The sequence below is a fragment of the Eurosta solidaginis genome, chromosome 1 (assembly GCF_040869045.1).
Source record: "Eurosta solidaginis isolate ZX-2024a chromosome 1, ASM4086904v1, whole genome shotgun sequence".
NCBI lineage: Eukaryota > Metazoa > Arthropoda > Insecta > Diptera > Tephritidae > Eurosta > Eurosta solidaginis.
Genome location: NC_090319.1, coordinates 74,391,971 through 74,418,978, shown reverse-complemented (window position 1 = coordinate 74,418,978; position 27,008 = coordinate 74,391,971). Strand labels below are relative to the sequence as shown.

Sequence of the window (27,008 nt, the reverse complement as noted above, 5' to 3'; positions counted from 1 at the left end):
ATAGAAACACTTTCTTGGCCGGAGCATCATCATTCATTCGCATAACATGGCCTAGGCAGCGCAGCCGCTGCGTTTTAATTCGCTGGACTATGTTGATGTCCGCGTATAGCTCGTACAGATCACCATTAAATTTTCTTCGGTACTCGCCATCGCAAACGCGTAGAGGTCCATAAATCTTTCGAAGAACTTTTCTCTCGAACACTTCCAAAGTCGCTTCATCTGCTGTTATCATGATCCATGCTTCTACCCCATATAGCAGAACGGGTACGATAAGTGACTTGTAGAGTATGATTTTCGTTCGCCGAGATAGGACTTTACTTTTCAATTGCCTACCTAGTCCAAAGTAGCATTTATTGCCAAGATTGATTCTTCGCTGGATTTCAGTGCTGATGTTGTTGCTAGTGTTGATGCTGGTTCCCAAATAAACGAAGTCTTTTACTATTTCGAAATTATGGCTGCCTACAGTAGCGTGGATGCGAAGGCGCGTATGCGCTGACTATTTGCTCGATGACAGCAGGTACTTCGTTTTGTCCTCATTCACCATCAAACCCATCTTTACCGCTTCTTTTTCCAGTTTGGAGTAAGCAGAACTAACAGCGCGGGTGTTTAGGCCGATGATCTCAATGTCATCAGCATATGCCAGTAATTGCACGCTTTTATAGTATATTGTTCCAGTGCGGTTAAGCTCTGCAGCTAGTATAATTTTCTCCAGCATCAAATTAAAGAAATCGCACGATAGGGGATCACCCTGTCTGAAACCTCGTTTAGTTTCGAACGGCTCGGAGAGGTCCTTCCCAATACTGACTGAGCTGATGGTGTTGCTCAACGTCATTTTGCACAACCGTATAATTTTTGCGGGGAAACCAAATTCAAACATAGCGGCATATAGGCAGCTCCTTTTCGTGCTGTCGAAGGCGTCTTTAAAGTCAACGAAGAGGTGATGTGTGTCGATTCTCTGTTCGCGGGTTTTTTCCAAGATTTGGCGCATTGTGAAAATCTGGTCGATGGTAGATTTACCAGGTCTGAAGCCGCACTGATAAGGTCCAATCAGCCGGTTCACGGTGGGCTTCAATCTTTAGCACAATACACTTGAAAGGACCTTATATGCGATATTGAGAAAGCTGATTCCACGATAGTTGGTGCTTTTTGCAGTGGACTGGGCAAAGAACACTTAGATTCCAACCGTCGGGCATGCACTCGTCCGCCCATATTTTGCTAAGAAGTTGCTGCATGCGCCTTACCAACTCCTCGCCGCCGTACTTGAATAGCTCCGCAGGCAATCCATCAGCGCCCACGGCCTTGTTGTTTTTCAATCTGGTTATTGCTATTCTAGCTTCGTCATAATCAGGCGGGGGAACATATATTCCATCATCATCGATTGCAGGATCGGGTTCTTCATCTCTGCGCGGTGAATTGCTGCCTCCATTTAAGAGAGCAGAGAAGTATTCCCTCCATAATCTAAGCACTCTCTGGACATCAGTTACAAGGTCGCCGTTTTCGTTCCTACGGGAGTTTGCCCCGGTCTTAAAACCTTCCGTCTGTCGCCGTATTTTTGGTAAAATTTTCGGGCGTTATTCCTGGTGGCTAGCAGCTCAAGCTCCTCGCACTCACGCCTTTCTGCTTCTGCTTTTTTCTTCCTGAAAAGGCGTCTCGCTTTCCATTTCAACTCACGATAGCGTTCACACACTCCTCTTGTCGCGCTCGCTTTTAACGTAGCCCTGTAGGTAGCGTCTTTTCTTTCGGTTGCAACGCGGCATTCTTCATCGTACCAGTTGTTTTTTCGTGGCCGCCGGTAACCAATTTTTTCCTCGGCGGCAGTACGAAGTGCTTTGGAGATATGCTCTCACTGCTCCTGTATTCCTTCAGGATGAGTTGTGCTCTCAGAGAGCAGGTGTGAGAGTCGAGTTGCGAAATCATTGGCAGTCTGTTGTGATTGAAGCTTTCCGACGTCTAGCTTTCCTTGTGTTTTTTGTTCCTTGGTTTTAACCGCGTTGAGGCAGGTGCGTATTTTGGCTGCAACGAGATAATGGTCCGAGTTGATGTTAGGTCCTCGGATCGTGCGCACATCTAAAACACTGGAGGCATGCCGTCCGTCTATCACAACGTGATCGATCTGATTGCGAGTATTTCGATCAGAAGACAGCCATGTAGCTTGATGTATCTTTTTATGCATGAACCTCATGCTGGATATGACCATGTTTCGAGCACCGGCAAAGTCAATCAGCCTCAGTCCGTTAGGAGAAGTTTCATTGTGTAGGCTGAACTTTCCGACTGTAGGGCCAAAAACACCTGCTTTGCCCACCCTGGCGTTAAAGTCGCCAAGCACGACTTTTATATCATGACGGGGGCAGCGCTCGTATGTGCGTTCTAATTGTTCATAAAAAGTGTCTTTCACCTCATCGTCTTTCTCCTCTGTCGGCGCATGGCCGCAGATGAATGATATATTAAAAAATGTTGCTTTTATTCGGATAGCGGCGAGACGCTCGTCCGCAGGCGTGAACGCCAGCACTTGGCGACAAAGTCTCTCTCCCACCACGAACCCGACGCCGAAACTGCGCTTAGATGTCACAATTTTTGATCTTCTTTCTTCCTTGCTTCGTCCAACGAATTTCTTGGATGGCGGTGATGTCAGATTTTGCTTCAACCAGCCGGGCATCTGCACCAATCCCATTCAGAGAGCGGACGTTCCAGGTGCATGCCCTCAATTCATTGTCCTTCAAACGTTTGCCATGGTCGTCATCAATAGAGAGTGTATTTATCCGAGGCTTGTTATATTTCATTGGAGTATGGTTTTACGTGGCGGGTCCAACGCACAGCGCACAACCTGCTTAGCGGGGTGAAAATATTACTTGCATGTTTATATAGCGAGCCGCTTGCTCCAAGACGCCCGCTTGCAGCCGCACCTAGAGGTGTACAGACGCTGATTATGTCAGAGTGGCCTAGCCAGGTTGTCGCCTTCTCACATTAGCTCACCGCTAAACATCCGTTTAGCGGCTACCCAGAGGATACTTGGCCGCCGGCAGTAGTGAGCTGCTTGAACCGCATGCAAAAGAATTGCTCTGGCCATTCCCAGGCGAATGGCGGTCTGAAGCTTTCCCCACTTTCGTGGACTTCTACACACGGCTCCACCCACCGTTTCAATGCCCTTAATGATGAAAAATACAAAATATTTATACAGCTTTTTAAAACAACATTTCTATAGAAATTTGTTATTATATTAGCTTTATGTATGTATATATGTGGGGTCCCAACCACGTTTCATAAGAGCTTTTTGTTTTTTTGAGAAAAATTGGTGTTAATGAATTGAACTTTGTTGATCTTAAACATGTAGACCATCGGCACTTGGCAAGGTATCGGGGAAAAGTATCGAGTTAAAGTGTCGATACAAAATACTCGAGTATTTTTTCAGTACTCGTATCGTTCTATCACTAGATGTGTCCATTCAAATCATTATTTGTAACCAAGGAAAGCGAGCTTTGAGCGCTGGTCCAACGTTAATTTTGCCTGTGTGCATTCTTGCATCAAAAAGTTAGCCCGACGTCAGCTAGTACTCACTTAAAACTCATCGTACACTGTGAGTACAGACTACCGCCTCCATCGCATCATTTCACGATAGGAAATATGTATCATTGAGCTCCTAACTCGAATCTAGCTATTTCTTCTTCTTCTTTAGCATCAGCGCCTGCATTATCCGGCCCCTAAATTGGTATTTTGTCAGCCTTATTTTCGTATTCGTATTTTCCGTTTGTAGATTCGAGACAGGTTCTTCATCAATGCGCTCCTTGCTTTCCAGCACTTTCTTGTGACGAATCCTCAGCGCTATGCTTCGCCATGGCTACTTTGCTTATCTAAGTCCCAAAATAAAATGTCCGTCCCTTGTATTACAATGTATGTATGTAAGTATGTATTTGAGATGAGTGACAAAATAAACAGTTGCAGTGTCTTTCCCAAAAGCGGGACCTGTTCTTGCTACTTAATTTTTTTGTTGTCGTTGTAGCTCACATTAGCTCACGATGCGTTTCTTATGCAAATTAATTGGGTCTGCCTAGGATGGCAAGTTATTTTTTCACCCACCTACTTTTTTTTGTTGCTTTGCTAGTTATTTCTCATTCCTCTATGCCAGCTACCATACAAATATACAAATTTGTTATTACCTTGTCTACTCTGCTCTATTAGCGCTACTAAATTAGTTGTTGTATGTTGTTATGCTGATTAATATCTTACTAAATGTTTGTAAAGATAGGCGTAAAGCGTTTGTCTATTTGTTTTCGATTTAACTGACAACGACCGCAAGAGGGTGGGATTATGACATTGTTATGGTTGTTATGAAGATATTGGCGCAGGTGTAATTTTTTCACTATCTTTGGCGGGTTATTTGGAAGTGAAAGGAAAAGTTGATATGAAAACTTTAGCTGAGTTGATGTATTCAGTTGGATAGTATACTGGTCTCTTTGTCGTCGCAATGCCCGTTGACAGGCCGCTACCATACTGCCATTCAGTCGTTTTCCGGCGTCCACATCTGTTGGCCGACTTGCGGTAAACGCTTTGTAGTAGAAATTTCCTATACCGTCCGCTCTCGCTTAATAGTCCATCGCGTATGGTTAAGCTTGGCCTTCTCGCTCTCTCGGAAAGCTGATGTCGTCCTATCTCTTTCAGCCATGTGTGTGTGTATGTGTGAGCATTCGTCCATAACACATATATCCTGTGTGGGACCCCTTCTTGACCCTTGATTGGCTGAGTGCTACATTAGCAGCCTTTGAAAAAATCCACCTCAAAAATGCCACCAGAGCAGGGACCCCCTTGCGCAGATGAATGTGAGAAAACAGCAGCAACAAGAACCAAAACTGCCGTGGCGGGTTCGACCGACGCACAATGTGGGGCAAGGAATGCAGCGGTTAATGACAATACGATATTGAAAACCGATCGCCATTCTGCAATTTGGAGAGGAAAGACGATGAGGATGAAAGGAAACTTACTAAACCACCAACACCTACAATAAACGTCGTAGAGAAGATATCAACACCACCGGCCAATCCCGTCAATCCCACCCATCAGGTACAAAATCCACTGAACCGATTTGCATTTTTCGGGAGGGGATTCGCTGCTTGAGTTTTTTAAAAGCATAAGGGGGCTCCTCCCAACACCGCCATAACTTTTACATGGTCAAACACTTCAATGGTCCGTGTCCGAAAACAACCAAGCAACAACCGACCCTGTGCCGGCAGAGCCAACTTGAGCCCACCTACGGTTGCCTATTCGTGAAATACCGCCTTTTCGTTAGGCGCAGGGACTTTAATGAACAGTGGTAGCCCACAGCCTTTACCACCTCTAAACAGAGTACGATGGTAAGAATATGCTGTTCTGCGTCATGCTAATCGATTGTCAACCCTGGCAAAACGAGCAGATTGAAGTCACCGTATTCAGAACTTCTTTTAATTTTTGGTCTAGGCAAGAGGCTATCAAAAGTCTTAGTTAACTGTAGTGCTATCGGGAGTGATCTGAAAATCCTGATCTTGCTTGGCATTGCTTCTAACTTTTCTTAAGCCCTTACAGTTTAAACTAAACCAGAAGTAAAGGGCTGCGGGGAAATTTGAGTTCCCTGGTGGTCTGTAGTTTGCTCATATATAGATGGGCGTTGAGTCAACTAAACAAAGGGCTGAAGAGACATTACTTCTTGCAGGGTAGCTAGATACTTCGGACCGGAATTGGATAGCATTTCGTCTACTTACATTAATGGACTCGCCAAAGGCTATCTGTCACTGGTGATTATGATTCTGGCGATGAGCGACCTAGCATGTATCCTAATACAGCAATTATTCCTGCTGTAACTGCATTGAGGATGATGTCCAGCAACACGAATGTATTTGTCCCTCGGCTGTTGTTGTTTTAGCCATAATATAACGACAGTTCCCCAAGGTTAGGGGGTGTTTTGTCGATGTTGATGAATATAGATGCGGATATACATAGATCCGGCACGCTCCGGTACCAAGCATCACTAAGTTACTAGCCCGCCAATCTCGGTGACGATTTAATATGACCACGTTGGACCTTTTAGGCCATACGGCCCCCACTTCCTAGTTCCATGAGGAACTTTGGGTCGCCAGGGCCTCGCCTACTAAACATTATCAACCCCTTGATTCCCTCGGTTCACTTGTATATACGAAAGATTTATCTTCGCTTCTCGTGATCGTTGGCATTCATAAGGCCTCAAGCAGGGTCCAAAACGCTTTTCACAATCACATGTTCGATGCCAACCAAATTTAACTTTTTGACATTCCAAACATCTGCGTGCATCTCTGAGTGACAAAAGTAATTATTTTACGCACTTCATTGCGAGGACATTAAGGCAAGGACAATATACTTAATAGGTACATACAATACCCGAAATAAAAAAGTGATAATGTAACGCGCTAAAAAACAGATATCTTAGACGCACATCTGCTCGTCTGGTTCATCAATGAACAATCCTCCCCCCAAATAAAGATCATGCACCATTACAAAACTCTATTCTCCGTTGTACTAAATAAGTTCCTATTTCGTTGTTCAAAGCCATTCATTATCTTGAGAGCGAGCTAAGATGACACGCTAACGTCCCAAAAATGTGTTGGTGATGATAAATTGAATTAAAGCGCAGCTCAGTGGTCCTACATATGTGGCATATGATATAAACATGTGAAACGAGGATCAATTTTGGGAATATACAAGAAAAGAAAACCAACAGTAAGAAAAATATCCTTGGAGAAGGGGAAGAAGTCTACATAATGATGCGCACATTCATCATCCGCTGAGGTAATCAAAGGACAGAAAAGATATCACTTAAAAAACAAAGAAAGAAAGCATCTCATATTTACTTTATGTACGATCTTTAAAAAAAATTGGGGTGGATGCCGCACTTAACCTTGTAGGTGTATGCGTATAATGCTCTCTACTCCACTGGAGTATAAAAAACGTAGTGAAGAAAGGAAGAGGTTAAAAATAGACAAGATTCATACAGATATATAACAAAGAAAAATAGGAGTTACTAGAATTATTTGCCGCATCATAAGCCACGATGCCCAGAAATGTTTTTTTACATTTTTAATGAACATTTCAAGGATATTGTCAGCACATAAGATTCATAGATAACACATACATAGATACCAGAAATAAAATTTATATACATCCATACGCTTTCATAAAAACCTTTCAGCTCAGAGTGAGCCTAGCATTGTATACCCAGATGTGGGCGCCTTATTTTCTTACAAAAAACTATGAATTTACCAGATACAAGTTGACTAGATGATACGTAAGCACATCGCATACCTAAATAGATAGGTTGATGTCCCCACTTTTGGTACTGGAATTAGGGAGGGGTTTATTGGACCCGAAGCTTGAATCCCTTGCGAAAGAAATTTCTATCGCGTTTGAAAAAAAAAGTCTCACTATCCTTTAAGTAAGCAGTAGAATTTGTAGTAATGCAGGAACTGCTATCCAGGTGCAATTAGCAAAATATGTGGACTTTCAGAAAGGGTGGTATATTATATAGTGGCCAAACTGATTGTCTTCAATTGAGTTCTTGCCAGGTAGTCAGAAAGTGTTCACGTTCGCACTAATATTAGAAAGCAGAGATGAGTTGGAGAGGGCGCGTGGAGGAAGACTTCACCTCTCTTGCTTCCCCTAATGATATCAGGTATCGCGCAACAGTCCAACGTTCTATCTCTCGAATTTGATATGGAAATTATCCATTAAGGCGCAAAGTTTATCAGGGGTCTTATTATATAACTCGATTAAAAAGAAATTTCTTTAGGATTAAAAAAAAAAATTATGCATTTTGACAGCTTTCGAATCGCATTTCCTTTGTAATCGAGATACAGAATAAGGCCCCAAGCGGGTATGATAAGTCAGCGCACAAAACCGCAGCCCGACTGGATTGGGAAACACTTCTCCAATCGTTCTTTCTCAAACAGGATATCCAAATTGTTTGCTTACTTTTGCCAACCGAAACTGATCTCATATAGCAAACGATTTTCTGATATTGATTCTTTTTGTTCTTAATTTTCGTAACGCACTAACGTTTGGGAAATCAAAAGTTCGCCTTGGGCAAAGCTGAAACTTCATATTGCGGCTGTCAGTTGCTGATCCATTACATAGCTTTCATTGGACCGCACCTCCAAAGAATGCATGGTGGTGATAACCGCTATTCTATCATTGCAACGGAGGTCTAGAAATGGAGATGATCGCAATACTTACATAAGTTTAACTATAAAATGGTTGAGAAGTATGCGCTATGGGCCTGTTTGCGATTGCTTGCTGCGCGAAATTCGTTTAAGCTATTGATTGCACTAATATTACAAATGTGCGGATGTAGTAGTGAGTTAGTGGTGATGCTATTGAACCAAGTATTGCAAATGTCTAGCTCGTTGTATAGAAAGCACTGACTCCAAGCAGGATGCTTACTGCTGTACCTCGTAGAAAACGGAGACGGCTTACCTAAATAAAACCGAGTGGAATGGATCCAAGGTGCCAATAAAGCTAACTCTCCCCTAGCCAAATTTCTTTTGTAATAGCTACAACCGCAGCTGGATATATATGTATATGGATTTCCTATACCCAAACTTGCAGCTCAGTTATTTGCTATTGATCACGTTTATACAATAGGGCTTCTTTATACTATAAACTCTTTGCTGTCTTCCCGTACCAACACGATCCTTTCTCTAAATTCAATTTTGTGTTGTTGTACAACAAATTACTTTATTACAACCAAACAATACAAACAATAACTTTATATACAATACCATATGATGATGAAGAAGCGGCTAGAAAGAGGTTAATCTCCAAAACTATTATCTATTGTCTAACCAGCAGGGATGTACACAATACAGTATACTATCCTATTTTCTTCACACCGTTACGCATATCAACCACAAAGGATACGAAAGGATTAATTTACTTTGAGTTGCGTGCAGGAGTCAATACAAAGCAAGAACTCTTTCTAGATGAATTCTCATAATGCATTTTTTTTTAAGAAATTTTAATCAAGTTTTTTAATCCTTTGCATCTTGCAAGATGTTGGTACTATTCAAGGTTAAGCAGGATGCAACGGCAGAATACGCAGGATACCAATGGCAAATGTTGGGGCGTTTTGTGTGTGAGTATGCATATAATTTGTTTTTAAGGTAAATAGTTATATTGTTTTCGTCTGCCTCATGTCCTGGAAGAATTGCTTTGCTAAGATTCATAATAATAGAATGCTTAATTGCGGCTTTTTAGTTATGGAGGATTAGATAGTGGCTTTGTATTATGTTGGATTGATGATATAGGAAAGTAGCATTATTGATGGTATTAAATACAGCTGTTTAAGACTGCAGTAATTCTTGTCTAAGCGCCAGAAGAATACTATTTTGGGTAGCTTATTGTCTTCAAGTAAAAGAAATCAAATCTTCTTATTAATCTTTTGGGACTGATCGAAGCTTCTGGGCATCCGCATCGTTACAGTGTTCAAAATGTTAGTCTCCTTTTTTCGATGAATTTTACTTTTGGAGAAGTCTTATGCAGCCCATAACCTACTTAACTTCCGTTTCTGTCCGCTGAAAGAGATTTGATAGACGGAATCAATCAGCTTGGGCTAGTTCGCTGAAGTTTGATTCTTGTTTCTACACCGGGCCGAAAACAGTGCTCCTCATCTTAGGTCTAGGTAGGTGTAAGTAATAAAAAAGTAAAGTTTCTGGCAGAGGAAGTGGAGGCACAAATGATTTGTCGTTCTCCAGGTGTATGCTGTTACTAAATTGAGATTTACTTACTTGTAACAGATCGAGGAATATAACCCTATGGAATGGCTCCTTAATATTGAAGCCACAACTGTCAGGTATGTTCCAAGCATTCTTTATCCGGGTTTAAGTTCCCGTATTCTGGACTGTCGCATAGTACAGTGCTCTTGGAACCATTTGGCTAAGAGAGGCTGGGATTATAAAGAGGTACCGACTGGAGTTCCGGTCTATAAGAATGAAAGCTGCTCGGTATTTGTATTGGTTATTGAAGCCTTTTTCCGAAGTCCGTAGTGCAAATATGATGTATGTAGTGAGCATGCCTTTCTTTCTGCTCCCTCTGGGGTTAGGGAGCTTGGAATATAACCCCGGCAAGATATTCTTGTGGTAAGAACCGACTTAAATCTACACACCTAAAGGTGGAAGAGTAAAAATATTATTACAGTGGGAGTCGGCCTGTGCCAGAGAGTACTACAATACCCAAAACAATGAAAAAATTTCTAAGATCTTAATAATTTAAAAACTCGTATACTCAATTGAGGGTATAACTTCTATGACGAAAAATCGTTCCCATTTAGCGGCTACTAAGTAGGTTACTTCGAACGCTGAGGTAATACTCACTCAAGCAAGGGTCAAGTACGGCTTGAGGTTTTACGAAGGCGATAGCTTTCTGTACCACGAAAGAGAGGAGGGAGAGAGCGAGGTTTTTTAACAGTATGCGATGGACGGAGTAATAAAGATAATCGGCCGGCGGCCAACAGTCCTACCAACGGGGGTATCGGCACGGTAACAAATGGGCTGCGGTTGTAGAGGAAGCCAGCAGCGGGGCGACCAACAGTGAGAGCAAAGCGACGGAGCAGCTGCTGAAATGGGGGGTCGATGCTTTGCTGTGTCACACTGGCTGATTCTCCAGAGGTAGTTTACAGTAACTGCTCGTTCAGCAATGCAATGAGAACTTCGAAGAGTGACCGGGTGATGCTGGGACTCTCACTGGACACCCCCCCCCCCTCCAATACCTGCAAGGTTGCAGAATAGAAGGCAGAGGTATACCAGCCGGAACTACGTAGGCCGAACCGTATGCTGAGGGATAGTGCAGCATAGAGGTACAGCCGTAGTATAAAGCGACGAGCTCCCTAACTGAGTTTAGGAGCGGGCGATATAACCTAAGAGGCGTTTCCGCAAGCGAAAAAGGACCAGTGTCATGACGCACCCCTTTAACCCAGCTAGTTCAGGCTCACTCGCAGGTCGTCTCTGGTGTTCGCCTACTAAAGTAAGGTGCCGGTGGGGCGATGTACCAGCTGTGCACTGGTTGGTTAAAGAGGATATGCTACGCAGGGGGTGGTGTTTTCAAAAGGCGGCGAGAACTGGGAGCAATAACCTAAAAGATGCAACCCGTTGTCCCCGCATTACCGATAAGGCTGCACCTCTAATAAGGTAATCGCCTTCTCTGACTCACCTGCTAAAAATGAAGTGCCAACACAAAATTTATTTCGTCCACCCATACTTCGTTATATAACTAACTTACTTAATTGGTGCTTAACCGTTTAAACGGTTATGGCCGTCCAACTATGCGCGCCAGTCGCTTCTTCGCTCTGCTTACTGGCGCCAATTGGTCACCAAGAGGATTTAAAATGATCCTTCCAGCGGAGTGGCAGTTGGAAGTTGACTAGTTTTTTAGGCACCTCAGTAAATTTTGTATCAGCTGTTGTTTGCTGCCCGTTGTATTGCGGCATACTTTCAGGCGCAGGAGACGTTACGAGGTGGTCGTCCTTATTGTAGCGCTACGTTACAATGTTGTAAGGAATTTTTTTTATATACGGCCACACCTACAACAACAGTGAGGTACCACAATGTATATTTCGACATCAGGAGCTGCACTACTACTACGCGGCTACTTTAAAGAGTTTTAAAGCGATTTTTTGGTCATAGACTTTTATTAATTTTTTTATCTTTACAACAATTACAGTAGGTGTGTTTATATTACCAGCTTAAATTAATAAATTATTACTTAAGAGCTATTTTTTTGTTTTTTAGCCTTACGATAATTGTTAATGCTTAGACTTTATTTATAAGAATAAAAACTTAGTATGCACGCAATTTAGGATTTTTTCATTATTCTGCATTCGCGATGAATTCGTACTAGTTTTACATGAAGATAACGAATTTTGCTAGTTTTCCGCTTGAATAATTGATCGCGCTAATCTTACATGGTACCAATGATATCATGTCCGCACAGCACATAATTGAAGTTCGAAATGAGTCATCACGTGATTCGCGAATTAACCTACACAAACGACATATTTGTAATCCATTGCAATGCATTTTTACAGTAGCAAACCAGCAACTGCTTCTAAACTGAACTAGTGAGCATGCCCTGTGCTTCTCTTGGAATTTGTCATAGATTCCAACACAAATGAGAGCGGAGTTCGATTTTAGACCAAGTTATTATATCATTCAAAATAAATTACTTTCAATTGAGATGAATCACTCTCAGAACTTTGTATGCAGTTTAACGTACTTAGGAATGTAAATTGAATTACGAATAAAGTGCGCATTTTGGTGCCGTGAGGACAACATTTAAGGTTCGCTTATGCATTTTGGAACAATTTTTGTAAATTGTAAATGTTACCTAAGCATATGTATTTTGTGTGTAATTAATAAAAATACGAAATAATTTGATCGTATATGTTTTTGATATATGTATGTACATTAGGGTGGCACTTACATATATATCATATTCCAGATATTTTCCAGCCTCATCCTTTCAAACGATAATACCAAGATAAAAACTTACTGTATATAAACTTTGGTCCCGATCGGGGATGGTTAAGGGGTGTTGCACAGTTATTCTAGTTCAGATTACGCTATGCAGACTCAAAATATTAAAATATGATTTAACCACTATGCGTGGTTTCCATTATGAACCAAAATTTATATATTTTATTTTATTATTATTTTTATGATATCGCCTTCTATGATATTATCGATTTTGAATAAAAAAAAATTAATTATAATTTTTTGAGTCTCCAAAAACAAATCTTAACTCCTCGTACGACACGCTTTAACCGCCTCCAATCGGCACCAAGTTTTGTATGTGATATTTTTGACTATCATTTGAGACTGATAGAGGTGAGACTGTAAAAATTCAATAATATGATATATAAGTACCACCCTAATGTACATACATATTTAAAATCCATGGCGTATATATTTTTTCTTAAGATGAAATATTACAAAATATAGTACCAATCTTTAAACTTAAAACTAGGCTAAATTTTATCTGCATTACCATTTAAATTTGCAGCGAATAATGCAATTCAATTTGCATTAACAGCGAAATTGTATTAGTTCCTGCAATTACCTCTATGCGCTGTATGTAAAGGAACTTGTGACCATAGTGGAATTAGTGCGTTTGGAAACAGCGAATCCACTTACTGAATCTGACTCAAAGGATTTATGCACGCCTGGAGCACCAGTTTTATGATGGGAAAACAGTGACTGGTATCTTTGAGCCGAAAATCAAAAAATTTGTGCGAATGGAATGACATCCCACTGTGTTTCAGGAAGCACTCCATGCATTAGCAGTTTGCGTTAGAAAATTGTCTCTAAGAGTGCTAGGCGTTCTATATTAAGTAGAACAGGCAGACTGGTGTGCCTTGTAGTCTTACACAATTACTTTTAATCTAGTAAATGTCAGCATTAGATTTCTGAACGATATGAAAGCGAAAAACAAGAGGTTGTTCAACTCTATCCGGACATAAAGAAGGTGAAGGTGTAGGCAACCGGAAGTGGCACAGAGGGCTGAACATCAGCATTATATGGTCTAGAACCGCTTCACATTCTCTGTAAATGCGTTTCTCCTACAATACAGAAACACTGCTCTTTGTAACTCTTCGTCCGTTCGTGCTTTGAGCTTATAAGGAGGTAATTAAGGAGGTATTTAAATGGATGTGGAGACATCATATAAACATACAAACTGGAAAGTCAAGCACAATTGATCTAAAATATTTCCATTAAGGCATAATACTAAAAAATACTACTTACAAAAAAAGCAAGTACAATGGCAGTTTCATTTGCTTTAAAATATGTTCTCACTGAAAGTTGTACGTTGATTTCAAATTGCATTACCTTTATAAACGAAATTACCTTTATAATCGAAATTAAATAGCGTTACCAAACAAAAATTGTACAACATATTATAAAACTTCTAATAAAAGGGGGTACAATTCTTTTACGTTGATTTCAAATTGCATTACCTTTGCTTATAATGGAAATTGAATAGCATTACAAAAAAAATTTTTACAATATTTATTACGTCTATGTGAAATTGCACCTTGGCTTATAATGCAAATTAAATAGCAGTACCAAAAAAATGTTTACGTCAAATTATTAGGTTTTTAATATATGTCAGTAAATTTGTATCTTGTCCATTTCAACTTGCATTACCTTCGCTTATAATACAAACAAAATAAGAAGACAAACAAAATGTTACAGCAAATTATAAAATTTCTAACTGGCACCGGTTAAATTTTTTGCGTTGATTTGAAAGGCTTTGCTTATAATGTAAATTAATAGCATTACTAAATATATTTTTCAGCAAATTATAAAAATTTTTTAACATAGACAAGTATATTTTTTTACGCGTATTTAAAATAGCATTATTTTCGTTTCGGATGCAAATAAAATAGCGTTACCAAAAAAAAAAAAAATAAATTACAAAATTTCTAGCATACGCCAGGAAAGCTTTTTATGTTGATTTGTCGCAAATAATGCAATTTGAATTGCATTACAAAAAAGTGTTTACAGGAAATCTTAAGAATTTTACATTGATTTGAAATTGCATTACCTCCGCTTATAATGCAAATTGAATAAGATTACCAGACAAGACTTTTGAAGCAAATTATAAAATTTAATAATACGCCAGGATATTTTTTGACGTTGATTTCAACTTTCAGTACCTTCTCTAATAATGCAAATGGACTAGCATTACCAAACAAAAATTCTTAAAGCCAATTATAAAATTTGTAATATGAGCCAGAAAGATTTTTTTCCGTTGATTTGAAGTTGCATTACCTTCGCTTATAATGCAAATAAAATAGCATTACCAAAATTAAATTTTAATAATTTGGCTTGAAATCGCTTTACCTTAGCATATAACGCAAGCTAAATAGCGTAACCAAAAGCATTCATTACTAGCAAATTATAAAATTTCTAAATTTAATATAACTAATTTTTTATCCTTACCATACACATATATGCATTAAATTATTACTTAGTGAACACTTTTCAGCTTATATAAACTACTAAGAGCAAATCACTCTTACATACGACTCAACTTATAAACTACTCAAAAACTGGAAATAAATATATATGTACTTAAAAACTAGATTTGCAACAATTTAGCTCATTTAATTATTATGTTGTACGATAACTACAAAAAAAGGTATTACTTTTCAGCTCCTGTTCGACTTGCTTCTTTTTGCAGTGTATTCGCTTGTTTCGCCGATGTCGTAGCACCAGTTGCACTATAAGCGCTGCGCTCGGAGAAACTTGGACTCGGCGCACGACTAACTGCTGGACTACGTGTCATAGGTGTAGCACCTGGGCTATGACCTAATGGCACCACCAGCGGTCCGATGGGTTTACGGGTACGTGGAGCACCACGTATACCCTGAAATGTTGGTCCGGCAGTTTTAAGGCGTGGACGTCCTGGACCACGTTTCATGGGAGTTGTTGGTATGGTAGGTGTGAATGTACACTCTGTGCTTATATTGGTGACTGATGTTGAGGGTGTGGAATCTGTTGAAAGAGAAAAGAAAACAAAATTTAGATATAATATAGGTAGTACAAGTTTTGGAGTAAGCAACTAAAACGCAAAAAAAAAAATTTGTTTTGTGCAAAATTTTTTTGGGGCCTCAGGGAGTCTGCGTTTCTTTTACAAAAAAATATAACACTTACTATGGATGAGCTAAAAATAATTTTGGACGAAAATGGTTTGTGAAAACCTTTTGTTGGTAAATTTTTATATCGGGTTCAAACGTGGAATAATAAGACAGCCTTTGGGTTTCAAAGTTACAGAAAGGGTAATTGTGGACAATAGCAAAGTATATGTACTTTCTCCAAAAACTTCCGCAAAAATAACACCTGCTGGGTCCTGCAGGACATATGCAGGTACTTAATAATCTGTATTTCTTGGCAAGTTGACTAAGAGCAGGAAAAGATTTTAGACCGCATGGCAAGAGCTCATTTAATGGAGTCAAAACTGACTTCAAGTCTAAAACGGCGAATATTAAGACAGTGGTTGACTTTAAAGTACAGTACAAAAAGTATACTTTAAGGGAAGAATGGGTGAAGAGCTTAGATATTGGTACCAACTTCCTGGCTCTTCTAGTCACTTCCAGATCTATGCCATAGGGAGATCAACTAGACTGCCAGGATGAGATGGAAGTGAAACCGATTCATCACTTTCACTTGTGACTACACACCAGACGACTCAGATTTCTGCATTCATGGTTTTTCGCTGGTTCAGTTTGAGGGAAGGAAAATAGCTTGAGTTAAAATTTGTGTGAGAGTGATTTGTAGAAGTATCAGGGTGCTACACTTGTCAATATGCAGCCGGCCCAACCCAACCTGTGTTTGATTATCTGAATAGCTGCATCTTAGACTTATAGACCATTAGGTTAGGTATGGAAGATTGCGTGACTGCTGCTGCAGACTAGTTTTTCCAAACACATTCAACAGGTCGCATGGACTATCATTGCCAGTGCACTCTTAACAATGCAATAACTATAAAAAGTTGAGTATTAGCGAAGCTGCCAACAGAGAGCTCGTAATATTGCTAGGAACTTGAAGTCTGCTTTTTTCTGAATTCGAGTTCTCGACAAGTAATCCTCTCAATCCTCTCTCCGCTTGAAGCTTACGTAAACTTGTGCACCATGCCCCTACTCCCGATGAGTTGCACAACTCTCTACACTCTCTGGGGTTTTAAATGGTGAATCTGGCAACTGGCACACAGTCCGGTGCTCGGTTATCTGTTTCGAGTGTTGAAGTCGTAATATAGTACGGGCTGAGATCATTAAAATTCAGAAAATGGCAAATGAATTTGAGAAAATGTTGCAAAATGTTTCCAAACAAAACCCAAATAAAATTCAGAAAATGGCAAATTAAATTGAGAATAAGCGAAATTCGTTTCAGAAACATCTAATTTTTAATTATAAAAATGGCAAATGAATTTCAGAAAAGGCGAAATGTTTTTCAGAAAAATGCAAATGAAATTCAGAATACAGAAAAGGAATTAGAGAAAAGGTGAAATGTTTTTCAGAAATAACCAAGTGAATTTTGGAAAGTTGCAAATGAAGTTGAGAAGCGAATTTCGTTTCAGAAACAACGAAACGAATTCTTAAAATGGCAAAGGAATTTCAGAAAAGACGAAGGGTTTTTCAGAAAACAACAAATTACATTCAGTATACAGAAAAGGAATTAGAGAAAAGGCGAAATTTGTTTCAAAAAAAAACTCCAAATGAAATTCAGAAAAAACCAAATGAATATCAGAAAATGGAAAAATGAGTTTTAGAAAAAACCAAATGAAATTTAGAAAATGGCAAATGAATTTGGGAAAACGCAAGATGTGTTTCAGAAAAAACCAAATGAAATTTATAAAGTGGCAAATAAATTTGTGAACAAGGGAATTTGCTTTCAGAAACAACTAATTAAATCCAGAAAATGGCAAATGAATTTCAGAAAAGGCGAAGTGTTTTTCAAAAAAAAAAAAAAAAAACAAAATAAATTTCAGAAATGTATAAATATGAGAAATTTGTCTTTGAAAATCCCAAATGAAGTTCAGAAACTATCAAATTTAAAGTGAGGCCAAATATGTTTCAGAAAAAACTAAATGAAATTCAGAAAATAGAAAAGGAGTTTGATAGAAGGCGAAATGTGTTGCAGAAAACACACAAATTAAATTCAGAAAATGGGTAACGAATTTGGGAGAAGGCGTGATGTTTTTCAGAAAAAACCGAAATGAATTTCAGAAAAAACTAAAAGAAATTCTGAAAATATCAAAGAAGTTTGAGAAGAAGCGCTATTTTTAAACGGTTTTATTTAGCTTGAGTTGACAGGCCGGCCGTTGTGAACGAATCTTGTAATTGAAATTTAAGTAACTTCCCGATAAGCTACAAGCTTGAAACTTGGAATATATATAGTTCAGAACCCGATGACAATGCAATAATAAGAAAAAAATCGCCGCTAGGTGGCGCAAGGATCGAGATATTCGCAAAATTCGCATTTGTGGTCCGATTTGGCTCATATTTGGAACACATAATACATGCAAGAATAGAAATCGACCTGTGAAAAAAATCGCCGCTAGGTGGCGCATCGATCGAGATATTCACAAAAATCGTATTTGTGTTTCGATTTGGCTCATATTTGGAACAAATATTGCATACAGTCCAGTAGAAGTGACATCAAAATATTTTGGAGTTGGAGGAGGGACAAGCATACGTGGCGCAGTCGAGTAAAGTCTTTGGAAGGATTATGTATTGAGGACTTAGGTTGTAACAAAATGTCAGGAAAGAGTCCTTGTAATAATGAGTCACTAAATGAACTAAATAGAATGAGAAATAACAGGCAATTAAATAAAGACTAAAAACTTGAAAATAAAATAATTAAAAAAAAAGTTTTAAGTTAAACGGTTTTATTGAAAACAATACTTACATGAAATAATAATAATACGAAAAGCTAGAAAATAATTAGGTAGGTCCTAGGTACTAGTCATCACACTCCTTATCAATCTATGGCATTGATCAGACAATTAAATAAAAGCGTTGGACGCGTCATATTTCTATTGATAGTCATAAGTAAAACCAACTGAACCTTAATCAGGTTATGCTACGCCTCACATTTTTAGAAATTTCACGTGCTCAACGCTTTTATTTAATTGTCTGATCAACGCCCTAGATTGATAAGGAGTGTGATGACTAGTACCTAGGACCTACCTAATTATTTTCTAGCTTTTCGTATTATTATTATTTCATGTAAGTATTGTTTTCAATAAAACCGTTTAACTTAAAATTTTTTTTTAAATTATTTTATTTCAGAAAAAAACCAAATGAAATTCATTGGCTCTTTCTCTTTTTATACTCAGTTGAGCAGAGCTCACAGAGTATATTAACTTTGATTGGATAACGGTTGGTTGTACAGGTATAAAGGAGTCGAGATAGATATAGACTTCCATATATCAAAATCATCAGTATCGAAAAAAAAATCGATTGAGCCATGTCCGTCCGTCTGTCTGTCCGTTAACACGATAACTTGAGTAAATTTTGAGGTATCTTGATGAAATTTGGTATGTAGGTTCCTGGGTACTCCTCTCAGATCGCTATTTAAAATGAACGATATCGGACAATAACCACGCCCACTTTTTCGATATCGAAAATTTCGAAAAATCGAAAAAGTGCGATAATTCATTACCAAATACGGATTAAGCGATGAAACTTGGTAGGTGCGTTGAACTTATGACGCAGAATAGAAAACTAGTAAAATTTTGGACAACGGGCGGGGCACCGCCCACTTTTAAAAGAAGGTAATTTAGAAGTTTTGCAAGCTGTAATTTGGCAGTCGCTGGAGATATCATGATGAAATTTGGCAGGAACGTTACTCTTATTACTATATGTCTGCTTAATAAAAACTAGCAAAATCGGTTAACGACCACGCCCACTTTTTAAAAAAAATTTTTTTTAATTCAAATTTTAAAAGAAAAGTTAATATCTTTACAGTATACAAGTAAATTATGTCAACATTCAACTCCAGTAATGATATGATGCAACAAAATACAAAAATAAAAGAAAATTTCAAAATGGGCGTGGCTCCGCCCTTTTTCATTTAATTTGTGTAGGATACTTTTAATGCCATAAGTCGAACAAAAATTTACCAATCCTTGTGAAATTTGGTAGAGGCTTAGATTCTAGGACGATAACTGTTTTCTGTGAAAAAGGGCGAAATCGGTTGAAGCCACGCCAAGTTTTTATACACAGTCGACCGTCTGTCCTTCCGCTCGGCCGTTAACACAATAACTTGAGCAAAAATCGATATATCTTTACTAAACTCAGTTCACGTACTTATCTGAACTCACTTTGTATTGGTGTAAAAAATGGCCGAAATCCGACTATGACCACGCCCACTTTTTCGATATCGAAAATTACGAAAAATTAAAAAATGCCATAATTATATACCAAATACAAAAAAAAGGGATGAAACATGGTAATTGTATTGGTCTATTGACGCAAAATATAACTTTAGAAAAAAACTTGGTAAAATGGGTGTGACACCTACCATATTAAGTAGAAGAAAATGAGAAAGTTGTGCAGGGCGAAATCAAAAGCCCTTGGAATCTTGGAAGGAATACTGTTCGTGGTATTACATACATAAATAAATTAGCCGTAACCGAAAGATGATGTTCTAGGTCACCCTGGTCCACATTTTGGTCGATATCTCGAAAACGCCTTCACATATACAACTAAGGGCCACTCCCTTTTAAAATACTCATTAACACCTTTCATTTGATACCCATATTGTACAAACGCATTCTAGAGTTTTATAACGATATTCCGAAAAGGCGTCCACCTATAGAACTAAGGCCCACTCCCTTTTAAAATACTCATTAACACCTTTCATTTGATACCCATATAGTACAAACAAATTCTAGAGTCACCCCTGGTCCACCTTTATGGCGATATCTCGAAAAGGCGTCAGCATATAGAACTAAGGCTCACGCCCTCTTAAAATACTCATTAACACCTTTCATTTGATACCCATATCATACAAACAAATTCTAGAGTCACCCCTGGTCCATCTTTATGGCGATATCTCGAAAATGCGTCCATCTATAGAACTTAGGCCCACTCCCTTTTAAAATTATCATTAACACATTTCATTTGATACCCATATCGTACAAACAAATTCTAGAGTCAGGCCTGGTCCACGTTTATGGCGATGTCCCTAAATGGCGTCCATCTATAGAACTATGGCCCACTTCCTCTTAAAATATTCTTTAATACCTTCCATTTGATACACATGTCATACAAACACATTCCAGGGTTACCCTAGGTTCTTTTTACAACATGGTGATTTTCCCTTACTTTGTCTCCACAGCTCTCAACTGAGTGTGTAATGTTCGATTACACCCGAACTTAGCCTTCCTTACTTGTTGAAATTAATTTTCTCTTTTCTCAAATACAATTGATACGTACCATTCGATCAATACAACATATAAGGGAATCAGGATGGTCATCATAAAAATGTGTACAAAAAATACTTCCCGTGGCAAAGATTGCCAAGTTAGCAATAACAACAACGCTTCCCAAGGACAATATGTAAGCGTACAACACGCCTACACATATCGTATTATCCTTTTCGCAAATAGTGTATAATTGCTAGTAATTTTCGCTATTAGCACATTGGCACGCACCACAACATTACAAGCCGAGACAAAGCGCTTACAACAAAACTAATTGCATTAAGCAGCTTACGAATAGACGAAGTCGGTGGTGGCATTCCCACTCCTTGCATTCAAGGACATACCTCCGATAGAAACATTATTTGCGTATGCATGACTTTGCATTGAGTGTGAGATTAGGTAAAAGGTCCGCAAACAAATTAGCTTCAATGATTTTGGCGTTGATTTCAAGGTTTTTCCACTCAAAAAAATTGCATGAAATTATAGATAAGCACATTAATGTTAATAAATCCATATTGAGACCTTGAAAGCAAATTTTGAAAAATTGTTAGAAAAAATGCTAAGCAGACATGCTAAGTAGTAGACCACGTCCGGCACCGCGGCAGGGTATTGTACAAAAGTGCCGCTAATGATGTCGCAGCGGCCAAATGGCGGTATTGATGACAAATCACGCATAGCAAAAAAGCGGAAGTAAGGCAACGAGTGTGTCTGCATACGAAATTAGCTTCACTTTGACATACATACCTAGTACTACATATGTATTTAGAGTGGCATGCGCCATATGTCTATCCGTGTTGCATTCAACTTCAGGCGGCTAGACAAATGAACAGCAGCAAGAGAGGGCGGCAGTAGTAGCAGCGTTGCGGGAGCATGAATACTTTACATATCAAAGTGATTAATAGCATCAACTGGACGTGATTTTTAGGATGAACGAGACATTATTGCTAAGTATAGTCACTGTACTTATGTAATTGTAAAAAAAAAAATCAATATCAAGAAGCCGAAAAGTTTAATGTAGTAATACGCTTTCAACTTAATTGCAATTTTTAATAAGGTATAACCTTAGCCGCCGCCGTAATCATAAACGTAGCCATAACCGTGATTCAAGACCTAAACCTTAATGCGACTGCAACCATAACAATAGCCGTAACTTTAACTATAACAGTAACCGTAACCGTAATCATAACCGTAGTATTAGCTTTAAACCTAACCGTAGCTCTAACCTTAGCCCTTTATCTTGACCTAACCGCAGCCGTAACCATGCACGCTGCCGTAAATGATGCCATAACAATAACGGTAACTGCAAAACTAACAGCAACTATAACAGTGACAATAACGTAACACTAACTATAACAGTGACAATAAACGTAACTGTTACGGTAACAAAAATTATAGCAATAACCGTTAAAGTCAATGTACGCACCACCATAAACTGAACTGAAAGCTAGCAGTCAGCGTGTTCGTCCCTACCACAGTCTTCGAAAATGTAAAGATACCAAAATCGCACCTGTAACCGCAACTTATAAATATAACCGTAACCACAAGCGCAGATGTAAGCATAATTGCAGCCGTTAGTTACAAACACAAGAGCTGCATACGATACCACTAAGGTAACAAACAGCAAACTATCGTCATAACCATAACAATAACCATAACCCTCACTAAGACATAACCAGACTCGCTCCATAATCGTTAAGGTCACCATCATCATCATCATTTTCTTCATAACTACCAATATAAAGGGAGCAAATTTTACAAGCATACTACCATCAAAGTTCAAGTTTTTAGCCTAGAATGTGGCTCAGGACTCGACGGCAATGCAGTAAAAGGGAAAATATTACCAGAATGCTCATAAAACAGGATGTCTAGAAAGTTTGCTGATAAGCTAAAGACTTGAAAGTCGGTCATATATATCTATCAGAATACGAAGCAACTACAGTATCCCCAGTGGTTTCATAGGCTAAGATTCGAATATTTCCGCAGTAGGCATACCTGCCATACGAAGCGACCAAAATTCACAGATCCAAGCACTGAAGAGCTCAAGAAATTAGTTCACGAGGCAGTCGAGATAGTACCAAAAAGGTGCTAGTAGCGGAGCGTACCGTATTCATACCCGACAAAAGATTGATTTTATTCCGAACACTTCCCCAACTTTCGGGGAATGCTTTTACGGCTCTAGCAACAACGAGAAAGTACAGTGTTAGGTAAAGAAAAATTTCGTAGCTGATGCATACGACGTAGATCAGGACATCTTCTGTCATAAACTTTAAAATAAATACAAACCGCTCACATTCAAAATTTTAAATCTTGCTTGTTGACTGGGATGGGCAGTGAAAGAGTCTTTGGTTCTGTAGTTGAAAAGTTCGCGGCATTTGGTGAACTGAATAAAAGGGTCTCAGCACCAAAAACATCTTTGCTCAGCAAGAATGAGAAGACGAATTGGTCAAGTTGAGATCTAAAGTTCCAACCTGCTGAACGAAGCCACTTTATAAAATCCCAATTTCAACTCGAACCATTATCTTCTGGCACCCAAAATACGCACACGCCTCTATACAGCGAAAAATGTGCTCAAACTGGCGTAAGGAAAGTTTCCGTCCACAGTAAGTTCATAAAGCGACAACTTATAACCTTTCCACTCGGCACTCGTACCTGCTCTCTGAGAGCTATTTTCGACCTACATAACAATGTAGATGAGCAATGTGAGCATAGTTTTTACCCACTAAGTACCGCACCATGGAATACTAAACATAGACCTAAAGTTGTACCAGAACAACAATTCCTCCGATAAAAAGTGGCGAAAGGCTTCAGAAAATAGGAGTCTACACGACGGATTAAGCTGCCTAGCTAGAAAAAGAAGCGTGAGTCTGAAATACTTGAGTCCAAAAAACTTGAGATGCTGGCAGATGGAAACAATTCTCGAAATTTCGTGTAACCAATTTGCAATGTTTTGAAGGCAATTGCTAAATGGCGGTGGATGAACCTCAATGAAAAATATGCCCCGCAACTACACTATGTTCATACCGCAATAGCAACCAAAGTATGGGAGTTTGAAGTTTTCAAAGGGGTTTGCCAATTCGTTTATGGAACGAGTTTTTAGATTATTCGAAATCATCTGAAGCGCCTTTCGTGTTCTTATAAACATTACATAAGATAAACTGATAATCGCAATTACCCGAATCAAAAATTTCACCGTGAGCTTTTTTCTTTCTTTTCTCTTTACTGTTCCTCTAGATTTTATCTTCTATTTCCTCTTCTGCCCCTCTTCATCTCCTGCTTCTTTTTCCCCTTCTTTTTATTCTCCTTCTTCTTCCTCCTCTCTTTATTTTTATTTTTCTCCTTGTTTTTGTTTTATTTTTCTCTTTCATTGTCTTCTACTTTTTTATTCCTTCTTCTTCTTGCAATTATTCTTCCCCTGCTTTTTCCGTTTTCCTTTCTCCTTTTGCTCAGATTTGTATCCTTCTATCCCTCCGCCCACCTTTTTCCTCTTCTTCTTCCCTCCTTTTTCTATTCCTTGTTGTTGTTGTTGTTGTAGCGATAAGGTTGGTCCCGGAAGGCTTTGGGGAGTGTTATCGATGTGTTTGTCCTTTGCCGGATACAAATCCGGTACGCTCCGGTAATACAGCACCATTAAGGTGCTAGCCCCAACATCTCGGGAACGATTTATATGGCCACATTAAACCTTCAGGCCATCCCTCCCTCCCCACCCCCAAGTTCCATGAGGAGCTTGGGGTCGCCAGAGCTTCGTCTCTTAGTGAAACAGGATTCGCCGCGGATAGGTGAGGTTGACAATTGGGTTTGGAGAAGCTGTATATTTCGCTGGCAAAGTGAAGGGTTGCGGTACACAGCCCCTTGAATCTGGTATTTTAGTCCCCTCTTACGACAGGCATACCTACCGCGGGTATATTCTGACCCCCTACCCCGCTGGGGTTAAAAAAAAAATGTTTTTTTTTTTCTATTCCTTCTTATTCTTCTATTTCTTCTTCTATTTCTTCGTATTCTTCTTCTATTCTTATTATTCCTACTCTTCTCATACTTCTTATTTTTTTCTCCTTCTTCAGATTCGTATTATTATTCTTAATCTCCCTCTCCGTCACTCTGTCATTCTTCCTCCGTCTTATTGATCCCAATTTTTCACTCATCACCCGTTTCTTCCCCATTTCCTTACGCTCCCATCCTTTGCTTTTCTTCTTCCATTGCCCTCCGCCTTTTCCTCCTAGTCGCTCTCCCAATGTTATTTCGGCTTACTGTACCATCCCTCTCTTTCTCTTCTTCCCACAACTACTTCCTTTCCCGTTTCAGTGCTCTTCTTGTTACTCTTGCTCTCCAGCAACCGCACTCTTTCTTTTTTCTTTCCGCTCTTCTCGCTTTCCATCTTTGACTCCCTCTCGTATCATACATGATTTTCCCCTCTTCCCTTCCTTTCTTTTTCTCCACCTCCATCTTTCCCTTTACTTTCTCTTACTGCCTTTCTTTCTCTTCCGAATATCACTAACGCAATCCGTATTCCTCCATTACCCTTTTATGTATCTCTCCATTCGTTTTCCTTCCCTTTCGCTTCCTCTGCTCGCCGACCCTTCCGTCTCCTTCTTCCCCTCTGATTTCTACAAATTTGTCTCATATATCGGATTATTATATCAAGTATTGCCTTTCTAGTTCAAACTGAATTCGAGTTATGAAGCATGTAAATTTTCAATGGGACCGACAAAATATTAGGTATAAATTTTTTTATATAAAGATGTTAGCTTTATTTTATTTTACCTTAGATAAATCAAACATTTATGTAATGTGATTTTCTGATAAAAAAAAAAAAAAATCAAAAATATTTGTCTTGACTTGTAGAGATAAGGAATCAATGCCTCATAAGTATATTTGGTAATTTGAGTCCCCATTAAAATTGTTATTCGCTGTATGAGTTTACAGAAAAAAAACTGTTAAATATGTCACGTATCCTTGCCACCCTTCCACCTACATACATTTTTTGTCATTATTTTTTCGGCTTTTGTGATCACATTTCCCCCCTACCTTACTTGGTAGGTAAGTGTGACTCATTAACTTAAGTGCCACTTATGCGCATACTTAAATAAACAACAAAAGTGCTGAACGACTGTCGCGCAAAGGAGCAACGGATATATTGGAAGGAAACCGCATACATAATTAGTGACAAGGGGAAATAAGGATTAACAAAAAATTTAACGGAAGTTGCATAATCAACTCATACCATAAAAAATGATTTGAATATCCTTAAAAAATAACAAAAAAAAGGGGATCTGATCGATTACGAACGTGCCAAATATTTGAGTGGCGTTAATACGTGATTTTGAAGTAGATTAACTCGCACTTAAATACTTTGTTAGCATATTTTTCAACAAATGGCGTGAGTCAAAAGTGAGTGTAATGTGGTGTGGTTGTACCGCTTGGCAAGCAGTATCAGTCGAACTCAATTCCGACTCGTAAGTCGTCGTTTGTGAACTTCTGAGCCACATGAGCAGTCTATTTGCAAGATGCGGTTTCCAACTAGTGGAACACTTACGATCAGGACTGAAAGAGTGTGGTACTAAATGCGGTCACTGCTGCCTATACGGCTTAAGGACACACTGAGACTATGGTTTGAGGGTACAAAACAGGAATTTCCGCAAGTTTTAAAGGGAAGTTCACGCTGTCAGTTTAGTTGATGTGGTCTTGACTGCAAATGTGGGTGTCATCAACCTGCAAAGAATGTAATGGACGGGCAAAAAATGGATGGCAATGCAACTCAAAGGAAAGCAAATCGAAGACCGAAGTAGTGGTGTTAAATTTTCTGTGAGAAGGAGACTTCTCCGCTTAGCACTGTCGATAGATTGAATAAAGAGTGTCTTACCGCGATCAGCGTCTACTCAAGGTTCTTAAACATGAAGTAAACTAGAAGGAAACGTGAATGCTTTCTACCGTGGCAAGGCAATGACTATCGTGAGCAAGATAGATAAAAGGCCAGTCAATTTTTTGCTGTGCACATCACTCGAGTAGGACACACCAAAGGAACTCAGTTCGTTCCC

General features: G+C 39.0%; 1 protein-coding gene across 1 annotated transcript in view; it reads right to left on the bottom strand.

The window, feature by feature from the left end:
- Positions 1-11,658: 11,658 nt before the first annotated feature.
- Ino80 (chromatin-remodeling ATPase INO80) overlaps positions 11,659-27,008 on the bottom strand; it is a 380,523-nt gene continuing 365,173 nt past the window's right edge. The window contains exon 16 of the mRNA XM_067758294.1: positions 11,659-15,542. Within this exon, the coding sequence (XP_067614395.1) occupies positions 15,190-15,542 (353 nt within the window). The 3' untranslated portion in view covers positions 11,659-15,189. The remainder of the gene's footprint in view (positions 15,543-27,008) is intronic.